Source organism: Bombina bombina, chromosome 6, assembly GCF_027579735.1.
Source record: "Bombina bombina isolate aBomBom1 chromosome 6, aBomBom1.pri, whole genome shotgun sequence".
NCBI lineage: Eukaryota > Metazoa > Chordata > Amphibia > Anura > Bombinatoridae > Bombina > Bombina bombina.
This window is the reverse complement of record NC_069504.1, coordinates 911,649,915-911,665,092: the sequence shown is the minus strand read 5'-3', so window position 1 is coordinate 911,665,092 and position 15,178 is coordinate 911,649,915. Positions and strand designations below refer to the sequence as shown.

General features: G+C 33.9%; 1 protein-coding gene across 1 annotated transcript in view; it reads left to right on the top strand.

The window, feature by feature from the left end:
* The window catches only part of SLC23A1 (solute carrier family 23 member 1), a 604,245-nt gene that overhangs the window by 435,813 nt on the left and 153,254 nt on the right, over positions 1 to 15,178 (top strand). Inside the window, exon 12 of the mRNA XM_053718546.1 lies at positions 4,030 to 4,159. Within this exon, the coding sequence (XP_053574521.1) occupies positions 4,030 to 4,159 (130 nt within the window). The remainder of the gene's footprint in view (positions 1 to 4,029; positions 4,160 to 15,178) is intronic.

Sequence of the window (15,178 nt, the reverse complement as noted above, 5' to 3'; positions counted from 1 at the left end):
GCGGGAGCGCTAAATAGCACACCTCTTTTAATCTAGCCCAAAGTGCGGTGATCAGAAACTGCATGAATGGGTTATAAACCTAAATATTTTTAAAATTTAGCGAGCCTGAAGCCAAGAGTTATGAAACAGCCGTCATCAGACTGCTGCTTCTTAACCTATTACGCTCATTATTAAGAGGCTTATCTCAATTGACCCCAGACTTTTCTGATCGGGGAGATTGACAGCCTTTGTTCCCAAGCGATTGGCTGCATGTGAGAAGTGGGCAGCCTTGCAAACTTCATGTAGTGTGCTATGGTAAATGCAGGCAGTGTATTGCCCCTGTCTGCCTGGTCTTTGATAAATCTGAGCCAAAGTATTCATATTTGTATTACATTAATGGATTAAATGGTGATATTGGTTTGGGATACATAACATTCACTGTTGGTTATATCTGTAGATATAGTGTTATCATTGTTATTGGAAATTTAGAATAGAGTAATTTTGTAGGGATCAGTGAAATGTAATTTGTATTTGATAATAATTGAAATGACTTTTCAAGGCTTCTGTGACTAGACCATGTTATGAAATAGCTTTAGTTTATATTTTAATCAACGTTTTTTAACTCACTTTATTGTTTTTAGTAGTATAGAATATATAGTATAAATAATATTAAGAGAATGAAGCAAATTAGATAATAGAAGTAAATTGGAAAGTTGTTTAAAATTGCATGTTCTTTCTAAATCATGAAAGCAAAAATGTGGGTTTCATATCCCTTTAAGAGTAAATCTATACCACTGCATTTGTTCTGATGAAGGGACAAGGGACCAACATGTCTTCCTTTCTGACTCCATGATCCAATAAGGATATTCAGCACAACAAACAGACTGAGAACCTGGACACTCTGGGAATGGTTCAAAAGTATTACTCTTAAATGGAAATTTTATTAAAAAATTTAAAACAATACCCATGACTGAAGGACATAGGAATTAAAATACATCAAATGTATTAATATATATATATATACATGTATATATATATATATATATATATATATATATATATATATATATATATATATATATATATATATATATATTAACGCCAGGCTTTCAGATGTCAAGACTCTGGCTTTATAAAACACTATGAGGAGGTGTGAAGCTACAAAATAATCTAGCCATCCATTCTACTGTTTTCACACCGTCACCCATGCCTACAACACCTGAAGGCAACATTCTTGGGAAACTATTGATAAGGACAGACTGTGTTAATCCAATTACTTGGAAACTGTATTTTATTTATGTACAGCTGTCTCTTTCAGACAGCTTTTATTTAATTCTGAAAAAGAGACCTGTGAGGTCTGGACAGTTTATGGATTACAAACCTTGATTTGGTTGGTCCATTAAAATGTATCACAATCTATTAAAAGGGACATATAAATTCAGAATAAACTTTATTAGGCCTCTCAAGATCCAGCAAGTAAAAAGACTGTTTATTTGGTTATTGAGAAACTCCTGGACTGGAGGGTCATCCGCCTGGTTCCTCCATCAGAAAGGAGTTGGGGGTTTTAATACCAATCTCTTGTTTGTTTGTTAGTTAGCTTGTTTGCTTGTTTTCCTAAAGAAAAGTACTGATAACAGTCCCCAAAATATTTTGTAAGAAACTTACAGAAAGGTTGTTGAACATGTCGGAGCTTTTTTGTTTATCATAAGATCTACTGTACAACTTTTAATTAGTCATTTATTACAGGTATTAAAAATGCAGTTAAAAACAAAACAAGAAAATAAGACAGAACAAAGTATTACTGTATTTATATTATATCATTTAACATAATTATCAGTAAAAACATAAAACAGAAATCAACAAACAGAAACATTTGCAAAAGGCATTTCCAATCAAATTTAGTTCAGTAACAGCTTGTAACTTAACAGCCTGAAAAATTATTACAAATATTTACATGAAATGAATGAGTACACAAACATCTGTTACCAAAAATACTTTGGGGTCCATTCCAATCCATTAAAGGTGCTTCACACAATCATCGAATTTACATTAGGTATATTCCATTAATTTGCATTTTGCTTTCTAGTGGCTTTGCAGAATAAACTCCAATAATGTTCTTTCACTGAGAGATCCCCATCAGCAGTATTCCGATCCATTAGAAAGCACGATTTGTGTGTTTTTTTTTCACACAATTCCTGTACTTTTTAAATTTTATCAGTCATAATTTCTAAGAAAAAAAATGTTGGCCTGTTATGAACACCATATTTTCACAGCTTTAAATATTATTTTTTATCTGTGCTTGTTCAGATCACTTGTTAACAAACATGATTGTTTACTGGTCATCGGAAAATATAGCTCAAATAACATTTTTAAAATATAAAAACTGGTTGTAACCAAAATATTATTGTTATTTATAAAAAATAATAACACTAGAGAGGTGTTTTTATTTATTTGATAATCATATTCTACTAGGATCAAATTAGTTTATGAACATAATCAATCACCTCTTATTTTCTTATTGTGAGGATGTTAAGGTGTGTGCAACTCAGAATGCAGGAGCAAATACACACAACAATGAAAAGACTTTTTGAAAGCTTTACTGATAGATAAGCAAAAGAACAGTTGGTAGTTCAGATTGAAGATCACAGAAACAGCACGTTTGAACATAGGCCCAATGCAGAACATTAGCTTACAATACACATTGAAAATACTTTAAGTAGCCTGCAGTAACAAAGTCCAATTGGCACTGGTGCTTTAATTGAACTGGTAAGGGTGAGGTTGTCACATAATACCTGGTAGGTACAGCAGACACAGCTAGTGAGAAGAAAGCAGACACAGGTTTCTCAGTAGGCACGGGATACCCAGCAGGTACTGTTGGTGAGACTGTTACGGGATACCAGATAGGTACAGCAGGCACAGCTGGTTTGAGGAAGGCTGTCACTAGTATGACACAGGTTTCTCAGCAGGCACAGGATACCCAGCGGTTCTGTTGATGAGACTGTCATGGGATTCCAGGTAGGTACAGCAGGGCAGCTGGTTTGAGGAAGGCTGTCACTGGTATAGCATAGCAGACAGAGGTTTCTCAGCAGGCACAGAATACCCAGTGGGTTCTGTTGGTGAGACTGTTATGGGATACTAGATAGGTACTGTTTCAGGAACAAGGTCAGCATACTCAGGCAAGTCTGCTTGGCTTTCAGGAACCAGGTGAGCATTCATAGGAGCAAGGTAAGTAAGCTTGGTCTCTGGAACAAGGTGAGCATACACAGGTATCAAGTAAATATGTTTGGTCTCTGGAACAAGGTGAGCATACGCAGGTACAAGGTAAGTATGCTTGGTCTCATCTGATTATTGTTCATTTTACCTCGTTTGTGATTAAGCCTTTGCTACTGCACTTTTTGGGGTCTCTGGGTTATTGATTTTTTTTAATTCTTAAAATGTTATTATCTCAAGGCCCACGAGGTCTTAAACTGAATAAAACATTTAAAATCATAAGTTTAAAATAAAACATATCAATATTAAACACAGACATTTATGTTAACAATTAAACATTTGGAGGTGTAAACAAGTTAGTTATAAGCTTATTCAAACCTATATGAAACAGATATTAAATTCAAATTAAACTTTCATGAATCAGAGAGAGCATGTCATTTTAAACAACTTTACATAATACTTCTATAATTTTATTTGCTTTGTTCTATTGGTATCCGTTGTTGAAAATCATACCTCATTAGGCTCAGGAGCAGCAATGCTCTACTGGAAGCTAGCTGCTGATTGGTGGTTGCACATACTGGATATACCTCTTGTAATTGGCACACTAGATTTCTTCAGCTTACTCACAACAGTAGTGCACTGCTTCTCCTTCAACAAATGTTACTGTAGACTGAAGAAAATGTGAGAATAGAAGTAAATTGGAAAGTTGTTTAAAATAGCAGGTCAGTATTTCAAATGAAATATTCTGAATAACATTTTCACAGTAACATTATAAAAGGATAACAATGAATACAAGAACACTTGCAATATGATCAATACAGTTTTCATTATTCTTTTCAGGTTGGCAGCAGAAGAGTTGTGCAATATGGTGCTGGAATCATGTTTATTTTAGGAACAGTAGGAAAATTCACTGCTCTCTTCGCATCCATCCCTGATCCTATCCTTGGTGGAATGTTTTGTACATTATTTGGTAAGACACAATTTAGTGCATAATTTACTGCATTATAGCTTATTTCCCACCTCAATATCTAGCGCTTCGGAATCTGTTGGCGCTCTACAAATAACCGATAATAATAATAAATAATAATAATATACATAAATCCAGCATTTTTTTATGTTGTCATGAAAATGTGGCCTCTTTAGGTTATATATAAAATATTGGCATATTGCAGTGGATATCTATCATTAAAATAGTAATATAAAATGTAAATATATATATATATATATATATATATATATAAAACATTATGAGGCCTCTGCAAAATTATCAGTTTTACTATTTATTTGTATGTGTTTGAGTAAAATTAAACATTTTTTTATATTCTATAAACTAAAGACAACATTTCTCCCAAGTTCCATATAAAAATATTGTCATTTAGAGCATTTTCAGACCTCAATTAATGCAAAGAAAACAAGTTTATGTTCATTTTTAATTAACACAATACTAATGTTTTAAAGGACCAGTCAACACAGTAGATTTGCATAATCAACAAATGCAAGATAACAAGAAAATGTAATAGCACTTAGTTTGAACTTCAAATGAGTAGTAGATTTTTTTTCTGACAATTTTAAAAGTTATGTCTTTTTTCCACTCCCCCTGTACCATGTGACAGCCATCAGCCAATCACAAATGCATACATATAGCATGTGACAGTCATCAGCCATTCACAAATGCATACACACTTATTCTTGCACATGCTCAGTAGGAGCTGGTGACTCAAAACGTTTAAATATAAAAAGAATGTGCACATTTTGTTAATGGAAGTAAATTGGAAAGTTGTTTAAAATGGCATGCTCAATCTGAATAATGAAAGTTTAATTTTGATTGAATTAAAATATAAATATCAGATGCGCCCTCTAAATTAGCTATAAAAATATTGCCAGTGTTAAAGTAATGTGCACTGCAATTTTGCGATGTCTGTGTGATGCTTCAAAAAATTGCTATAATGTGTATCAAAATATTAAATTCTATTAAATATCGTAACAATCTATAAAATGTTACTTTAAATTAATAGATGTGGATAATTATATTCATAATATGACCATCTCATATACTGTTTTAACAAAGATAGTCCACACTCTAGGAGATATTTCACAGATCTCCAGGCAGCAAACTCATTCCAGATCGATGTTGGCAGTCGTAGGTTCTGTTAAAAAGAAAAAGAGAAGAGGCGCCAAATGGTGTGTATCGTTTGAACTACAGAAGGCCAAGCCCCCAAATGAATCTTACTTACAAGATTTCCAGCACTTGAGAAGTGCCACATATGCCTTCTGAACTATTTGCAGCCGTCCAGCTAGCTGAATTGAGGCCAATGTTGCTTCAGTATTAAGCTGTGCAAGACAAAATCACAAAAGTGCCACAATAGTGTGTATCAGTGAGAACACTAACAAATGCGCAAATATTGAAATGTACTCACGAGATGTAGGGCACTTGAGAAGTGCCACAAAGACCTTCTGTGCACTTATCAGCTGTCCAGATCACTGTGTTCACAGGTAATCCTCTGGGCTAAAGCGTTAGATTCACAATGGCTCCAAAAAGCAATTTGGGATTCAACCTCCAATCAACTTAGTGGTTGATACAGCCGTAGGAAGAGTGCCTGATGTACATTTCACCTGGCTTGGCTTTCTCAAAGCCTTTGAGAAAGCCAAGCCAGGTGAAATGTACATCAGGCACTCTTCCTACGGCTGTATCAACCACTAAGTTGATTGGAGGTTGAATCCCAAATTGCTTTTTGGAGCCATTGTGAATCTAACGCTTTAGCCCAGAGGATTACCTGTGAACACAGTGATCTGGACAGCTGATAAGTGCACAGAAGGTCTTTGTGGCACTTCTCAAGTGCCCTACATCTCGTGAGTACATTTCAATATTTGCGCATTTGTTAGTGTTCTCACTGATACACACTATTGTGGCACTTTTGTGATTTTGTCTTGCACAGCTTAATACTGAAGCAACATTGGCCTCAATTCAGCTAGCTGGACGGCTGCAAATAGTTCAGAAGGCATATGTGGCACTTCTCAAGTGCTGGAAATCTTGTAAGTAAGATTCATTTGGGGGCTTGGCCTTCTGTAGTTCAAACGATACACACCATTTGGCGCCTCTTCTCTTTTTCTTTTTAATTTTGATTGAGTGTCCCTTTAACTTAGGAAGAGTTCAGAAATAATTTATATTATATTATTATTATTATATTTGGTGGAATAACCCTGAGTTTCAATGACAGCTTTCAAGAGTCTTGGCATGCTCTACACCAGTCTTTCACATTGCTGTCGGGTGACTTTAAGCCACTCCTTTTGCAAAAATCCAAGCAGCTTGACTATGTTTGATGGCTTGTGACCATCCATCTTCCTCTTGACCACACAGAGGTTTTCAATGGGGGTTATATCTGGAGATTGGGCTGGCCATTACAGGGTCTTGATTTGGTGGTCCTCCATCCACACCTTGATTGACCTGGCTGTGTCACATAGAGCATTGTCCTGCTGGAAAAAACAATCCTCAGAGTTGGGGAACATTGAACTCATCAAAGAAGATGGCCTTGAATCAGGCAGATGTATCTTTGTAAAGGACGCATGAATCAAGCCACCTATAAGGTAATCCTGGAAAAAAACTTGCTTCCTTCTGCTCTGACAATGTTCTCCAACTCTTATGATTGGTTTTGGGCTTGCCTCGACAGATGAACCCTATTGAAAACCTCTGGAATGTGATCAAGAGGAAGATGGATGGTCACAAACAAAGCCACACTGCTTGAATGTTTGCACCAGGATTGGCATAAAGTCACCAAGCAGCAATGTGAAAGACTGGTGGAGAGCATGCCAAGCCTCATGAAAGCTGTGATTGAAAATCAGGGTTATATAAACCTATTTGCTGAGCACATATATAACTTCTAAAAGGCATTTAAAGAGCAAGACTCAGAAAATAAATATATAATATTTGACCATTAAAGAAAACTGTAAATATATGTGAACAACGAAAAAAATAGTAGCGGCTTCACATGTCCTTGTGGCTTAGTCAGATAAGATGATTGTTCATATAACCAAGGTTACTCGAAAAAGGGTTACAAATCAAGACCCTAGGAGCAACATCACAACTGATATAGTGAAAAAACTTGACAATGAAAACATAGATACTTTTCCATGACATTTTTTTTTAGACAGTTTTGTATGCTAGCCAGTACTTGGTACTTGGTACATTTTCAAGTGAAAAATCATGACTACATCTGAGCAGTAGTATTGACTACTCATTTGTTAAAAAATACTGCCTAAATAGTACAGTTTTCGTGTAAATATTTTTTTTAAAAAAAAATCATCCGCTGTAATGCCTCTTTATCATTAAAAATCTTAATGTGCCATCTCTGACTAAAATGGGAGTCCCTGGGGTATCAGACGATTCTATATATATATATATATATATATATATATATATATATATATATATATATATATATATATATATATATATATATATATATATGTGTATATATATATATATATATATATATATATATATAAAAACATTGGTACACATTTATGTAGGTACTTGTGTTTATTAATTGCAGTGTAATGATCATTTTGTATAGATAGTGGAATTTAAATGTATCCCCTGGCAACACTATCAAAGATCATGGTTGGTGCCCCCTGATAGTTGTGTAAGAAGGCAGAAATATGGTAATAATGTGCAACAACAGGAATTCTAAACAAGTTAAAAAAATCCATGACTTTAGGGAACCATCAGTATTGTTTGTTTGTCACATTATATTGACATACACACTATTATTGAAGTTTTGGATTATAGCTACCTGCTAAGATAAAACATCAGTTTCCCTGTAGCAAAAAACATTGTGAACTGTGATAGTTATTTAGGATAGCAAGAATAGTCAAAATATTGCATCTATAAAATGTTTCAGAGCAGATTATAATTTCTCAAGTATTTACCCATTTCTTGTATTCACGTTTAAGTACCTAAAATTCATTTTGAAAAAAGATTGTTAGAGATTACATTTTTATCTTAAAAGCTCATATTTGATTCTTGATTAATATAATATTCTGTATTTTATTTTATTTCTTTTCATTTCTAATTACTTTATACAGCATGTTGTGAAGCTGATTTTAGCAAATGTTTTATTTTGTATTACTTTGAATGTAGTTAAAATATATTATATAAAGGGTGATTGCACAGTTACAGCTTGTTCATTATTTTAATATCTATTTAGTTATTTTTTTCTTATACCACAACATAAGTCAAAATAACACACACAGCCTTTAAAAAGTGGAGATACAAACATAGCACAACCAATGTCAAAGCCCTGCTCTTGTTCTTTTGCACTTTTTGTTTTTTTATTTATTTTTATTATTCTAAGTCGTTTTCATCTTGTTTTATGGGTTTGTCTTATCTCTTTCTTTTTTATATTTACTTTTGAGTCTCCTATTTGTAAAATCATCATCAGCTAGTGCCTCAGTTCTGAACCCAAGGTCATACATAGAGCACACTTATTGGCTAGTATCCAGTAGAAGGTGTTGAATTCCATAAGACGTTAACAAAGTGAAGGCCCCTGAGAGGTCTCTCTCTTTATGGAAGTGACAGATGTTTTTATATAACACCCTATGTAGTTGTTCTTAACATTAATGTAAATATTCTTAACAGCATTTATCTGTAAATTATGGAGTGTTAAATAAAGCAAAGTCATTTCTTCATTGCAGGATGTCAAATTAAATAAAATTTATTAGGGGGATGCTAAACTGTAGGATCTTAGTTTTATACACACATTTTACTTGAATACATTTGTGTCACAGATGCGAAGGTGCATCAAACATCTATTAAGTGTAATTTCTATACACACTGTAATTTATTCAATCCTAATTCCTATGGTTGCCTAAAGAGCAATCCACACAATAATAGATGGAGGATTAAATTATATTTGATCAGAGAAGAGTGATGCCTGGGAATTGCAGTTTTTCACAGGGGTGTTCATATTGCAGTTGTAAAATTTTAAATGTTTTTATAAGATGATTATAAAAAGTATGCATTAATGTTTCTTAACTATATATTCTATCAAATAAATTACTATGGCAATTATAATTGTTACCAGACTTTGCTATTGAGGTAGATCATATACTCTTATACCCTTCCATATAGCTGACTAGAAAATATTACCTAAACATCTCTGTGTAAAAAAGGAAGATATTTTACCTCAAAATTTTCTAAGTATTCACACCCCATTGTAAAGGACTTTAAGCAGCAAATCAATATGTATGTCCCGGGACAGGCAAGGGAGCGTGTTTCATGCACACTCATCTTATTTCCCTATTCAGTTTAAGGAAGTTTACTATGAAATCTCATGAGAGTTAAGTGAAATCTCATGAGATCATAGTAAAAGAGTTCATGACCTCAGCACTGCTGATGCCGATTGGCTGCAGTTCATGTCTTCCTTTTTTCTTTTTTTTTAAACCTGCAGCTGGGCAGTAACTGAAAGATAAATGTTTACACAGCAGTTACTCTGCTAAACTGAGGAAATTGTGAGGTAAATTATCTTCTTTTTTTACATAGAGATGCTCAGGTAATATTTTCCTGTCAGCTTTTTACAGTTATACTGCATTCGTTTCAAGTGATTTAGCAAATGCGTATTATGTCCCTTTAACTATTGTTTTTCAGGCGAGTGTAAGATGCTGGGGCTCTTAGGCAGCTATCACTGCTTAGTAAATATAGCCCCATATACATTTTAGCTTGAGAGCTGTTTATATAGCTAAGCAGGTTTGTATATGTGAGTGAGACACACACACGTGATTTTTAGTGATTTCTCTCCATGCCAGTGAGTTAGGGCCTGATAATCAAATACTCTCTGGCATGGAGAGAAATTATGCAAAATATTTGGGATTTTTTATATTGTAATGTATGTGCCTCTGCTTCACATTCAGAACCCTGCGTAGCAGGATAAATAGCTCTTAAAGGGCCACTAAACCCAAAATCTTTCTTTCATGATTCAGATAGAGAATACAAATTTAAACAACATTACAATTTACTTCTATTATTTATTTTGATTCATTTTTTAGATATCCTTAGTTAAAGAAAAAGCAATGCACATGGGTGAGCCAATAACACGAAGCTTCTATGTGCAGCAACCAATCAGCAGCTACTGAGCATATTCTATCAGCAAAGAATATCAAGAGAATAAAACACATTAGATTATAGAAGTAAATTTGAAAGATGTTTAAAATTACATTCTCTTTCTAAATCATGAAATAAAAAAATGTGGGTTTCATGTCCCTTTAAGCTAAAATTTGCATTTCTAATATTCTTTGAGGGACCTCGCAGAATTGATGAGACGTCTTAGATCATCTCATCTAAGCAGAGAGCTTAGATCATTCGGCCCTTAGACTGAAATGTAAATCAGTAGTAGATTTTTTTGTGGATACATTTCAAAGTTACTTTCATTTTCCATGGCCTCTGTATTATGTAACAGTCATCAACCAATCACAAAATGCATATACATATATACTGTGAACTCTTACACATGCTCAGTAGGAGCTGATGCCTCAGAAAGGGTGCATATAAAAAGATTGTGCACATTTTAATAATGAAAGTAGATTGCAAAGCTTATTAATGTTTTTTTTATCTGATTCATTAAAGTTTAATTTTGACTTTAGTTTATGAAGAGCATATTAAAAGTCAGAAATCACAAATACAACCTGGAAAGCAAAATCTCAAACTTTTTGCAACAGAAAAAATGCTAATCCGGCTCCTGTGTCACAAGAATTTACTTAATTTCTTCTGGAATTTAGTGAGTTTGAGAGATTTTATATATTTTTTTTTCTATTCACACATATTTACATTAGAGATGAGAAAAATATGTGAAACACTTATTTTAAAATAGTTTGTGCTATCTGAATTATTTTCATTTTGATTTAAAGGGATGGTCTTGTCAAAATTGAACTCTCATGATTCAGATAGGGCATGCAATTTGAAACAACTTTCCAATTCACTTTTATCATCAGATTTGCTTTGATCTCTTGGTATTCTTAGTTGAAAGCTAAACCAAGGTAAGCTCATATGCTAATTTCTAAGGCCTTGAAGGCCGCCCCTTATCTCAATGCATTTAACAGTTTTTCACAGCTAGAGAGCATTAGGTCATGTGTGCCACATAGATAACATTGTGCTCACTCCTGTGGAGAGGGCACTGATTGGCTAAAATGCAAGTCTGTCAAAAGTACTGAAATAAGTCGGCAGTCTGCAAAGGCATAGATACATGGTAATCACAGAGGTAAAAAGGATATTAATATAACATGGGGAATGGGTAATAAAGGGATTATCTATCTTTTTAAACAATACAAATTCTTGAGTAGACAGTTCCTTTAATTAAGTGGCCCTTTAAAATGTAGGCTATTGATTATGGGAGCATGCGACCCCTGGGAACTTTTGAAGAACCACATTTTAAATGTGCCCAAGACAAACAGGGTTACTTTAGAAACCATCCTGGAGTAATTTGAGGACCATCAAACTCATTTGCTCATCACCAGACATCATCAGGCTTCTAAAGTCATCAGCTAAGGTAAAAAATTCTTGGTGATGACTTTAGAATGAATAGCAGATTACCTTACTGATTACTTCACAAGCATGAACAGCCAGTGAATGACTCTAGAGCATTGGTTTTCAAACCTGTATTCAGGCCTCCCCAACAGGCCAGGTTTTCAGGATTACCTTGGCAGAGAACAGGTAAAATAACCATGTTTACTAATCAACTGATTATTTCACCTGTGTTCCAGTTAAAATTTCCTTAAAATGTGGCCTGTTAGGGAGGCCTGAGGACAAGTTTAAAAACCAGTGCTCTAGAGTCATCGCATTTAAATATTTCCGCCTATGGCCATACTTCAGGATGGCTTCTGATGTCTAGTCTGGAGACATTGATTACTTCAGGATGACTTCAGGAAGATCATCATTTTTTTAACTACGGTGCTACACCCTGCATTAGTCTAGGCTAGTTTATAGAAGAAAAAGGACCACAATATGGTTCCCCAGAGAAGTAGCATGTGCTGTAAAGAGAACAAGATAGATGTTGAATTCAAGTAAACAGCTCATTTTGAATACTAAGGCATAATCTTGTTTAGCAGTATAAGGTAGACATAGTAAGACTAAAGACAGTTGAAGGTAAAGTGGTAGGAGACAGTTACTTACTTCTGCTCTGTCTTCTCATTTCAGTTTGTGAAGATAACTCAATTAACAGGGGCTTCTATACATGGTGTTGTGGCTAGTCATTTTCTTTCTACAGAAGCTAAAGTTTTTTTGGCATTATCAAAAATAATGTAATAATTATTACATAATAATAAGTAATCTTGCTCAGCATAATGGCAAGATTACTTTATGAGCAGCCTATGATGTGACAGCGCTTTATTGCTATGATTTGATGCACACCAGATTGGTGTAATGTTTCTACTTTTGAAATAGCTCTCTTGTATAGACTCTCCCATATTAGGCATGTATGTCACATGGGGTTGTATTAGAATCCTATGCTGACAAGGGTACATAGTATAGACCACTGGTAAAATGTGGTTATGCACATACTGTTATACTTAGTAGGTTTTCACATTGGATATAATCTGGATGTTTGGTGACATATCATAATGGGCTAATTTGTCTGTTTGGACACGATTAGTAATGAACATGGCAATATATTGATAACTATATAATGTGTTTCAATCTGGCCTAGGTAGGGTTCCCTGTGAGGGAGTGATTGCTCTAGTTTATTTTCCTTGACTTTTAAAATGTTGGGCTCATGTTTGAGCTATATTACTGATTTCTGTGGTGGAGGGATGTCACTGTTATTAATTATGTCAATGTGTGTCATGTATTGTTTGTTGTAGTGTCCTCCTAGATTCCATTTGTATGTTTTGTTCTTTTTGCAGATCATATCTGTCTTGAAGAAGGCCCATGATGGGGTCGAAACGTCAACATTTGTTTTACTTTTTAGTTCAATTGGAAATAAAATTACATTGTTGTGTTTTATAAAAGTCCTGTGAGTGCCCTCCTTCAATAATAAGCTTTTTTATATATATATATATATATATATATATATATATATATATATATATATATATATATATATATATATATATATATATATATATACAAAAAATATATATTAGTGGGAGGGGAGAGATAATATTTATACTACTGATTGCAATAGTATAAACAATTTGATGCAGTCACATCTGTTGGTGCAGACCCTTATAAATTTAAATATGTATAACCTTGTTAAGAAAGATAAAGTTATGAAATTTCGACAAATACCATAAAAAAGTAAGGGATATCAGCACTCTTTTGTTGAGAAAAGTCATATAAATTTATTTCAGAGAAAGATCTTACAAACAGCGGACCCCTGTCTCATCAATGAGCAGAAAACCTGCACGTAATGAAAACACATTAAAATAGATGCCTAACACATAGTTGACTGGCCAGTCATATCTAACGTTAACCCAATCAGATTTTAGTACCTCATATAACAGACAGCTTTATATAAAAAATGCAATTACGTCTGCTCTCAAATATGCTATCTAATGAAAGCAGCAATATATAAATACATAGTAGCAAATATATAAATGTATCTCTATAACAATGTAGCATAAAACTAGAGACACTGAACAAATTGTAACTGCCGCTGGCTTGCTCAACTAGGTTAACAAGATATGACAGTCCCACAGATATGTAGCAAGTAATCACTGTGAAAGTCTTTTCGAACTTCCCATGCTAGCATAACTGAAGTAATGGATATATGCACACACTTAGCACCATTGTGGAAACAAGCATGTCCCGTAAAAAAGATACAGCAAACAGTTATCTTCAATATTTCTTATCCATATTGCTCTCAACTTTGAAGTTACTGGCAAGAAATACTGAAGATAACTGTTTGCTGTATCATTTTTACGGGACATGCTTGTTTCCACAATGGTGCTAAGTGTGTGCATATATCCATTACTTCAGTTATGCTAGCATGGGAAGTTCGAAAAGACTTTCACAGTGATTACTTGCTACATATCTGTGGGACTGTCATATCTTGTTAGTGTCCACCAAAGAAAACAAGTGAGAGCGCTAGTATAAAAATAAAATATAACCTTTATTGGTATATATAAAATAAAGTAGGACAACACAGTGTCAAAAAGAGACAATATGGGGCACCTCTGGCTGGCAGGCTTACGCGTTTCGGCATAGCCGTAATCATAGCATACTGAAGCCAGCCACAGGTGTTCCTTATGTACATAAGTAAGAACAACCTCATTGGCTAAAAGCATATTGAGAAACAACACGCCCTGAGTTTATTTTAACCCCATACATACTGGTTGTGAACTAAAGATAGCAGAGCAACAAGAGGTCATGAATCCATTATTTGTACATATATTATTCCTCGTATTAACAAATAAGTAAATGAAATAAACACCATGTTTGAATACTATTATCTACATTGCATTTGTTTGACCTAGGTATTCTTTAACAAAGCCATGATGATATAAATTATAACTTAAGGTCTAACAAGTGGCAAAGAGTATTTTATTTTTCAAATGCTTACTTTACTGGATTTGTAGTTGTGTATCACACATGAGAGTAAGGGCCACTTATTCAGGCTTCTAGTAACCTATTACACAACTATGCGTTCATGTATACCGCTTAATCGTTTAGACCCACTCTCTGTGATAAATAACAAAACAACAAAACAACAAAAACAAAACAAAATAAGTTGAAAAATTATCTCTATGTATTGATGTTTGAGATATACATATATATAGAGACACAATCTCCTATTTTCTTGATCAGAGGAATGACATATGTCTTTGAAAATCTACAACAACCTATATTCTAAGAGATGGAATAGTTAGTAGTTATATCTCTAGAATGAAAATGTGATATGTACATATATACAAGTACGTGTAGTGTTTGAGATGATTGTTTATTTAATTAAATTAAATTAAATTAAATATGAGCAACAGTGAGAGTAATCCTGAGGAATATAAT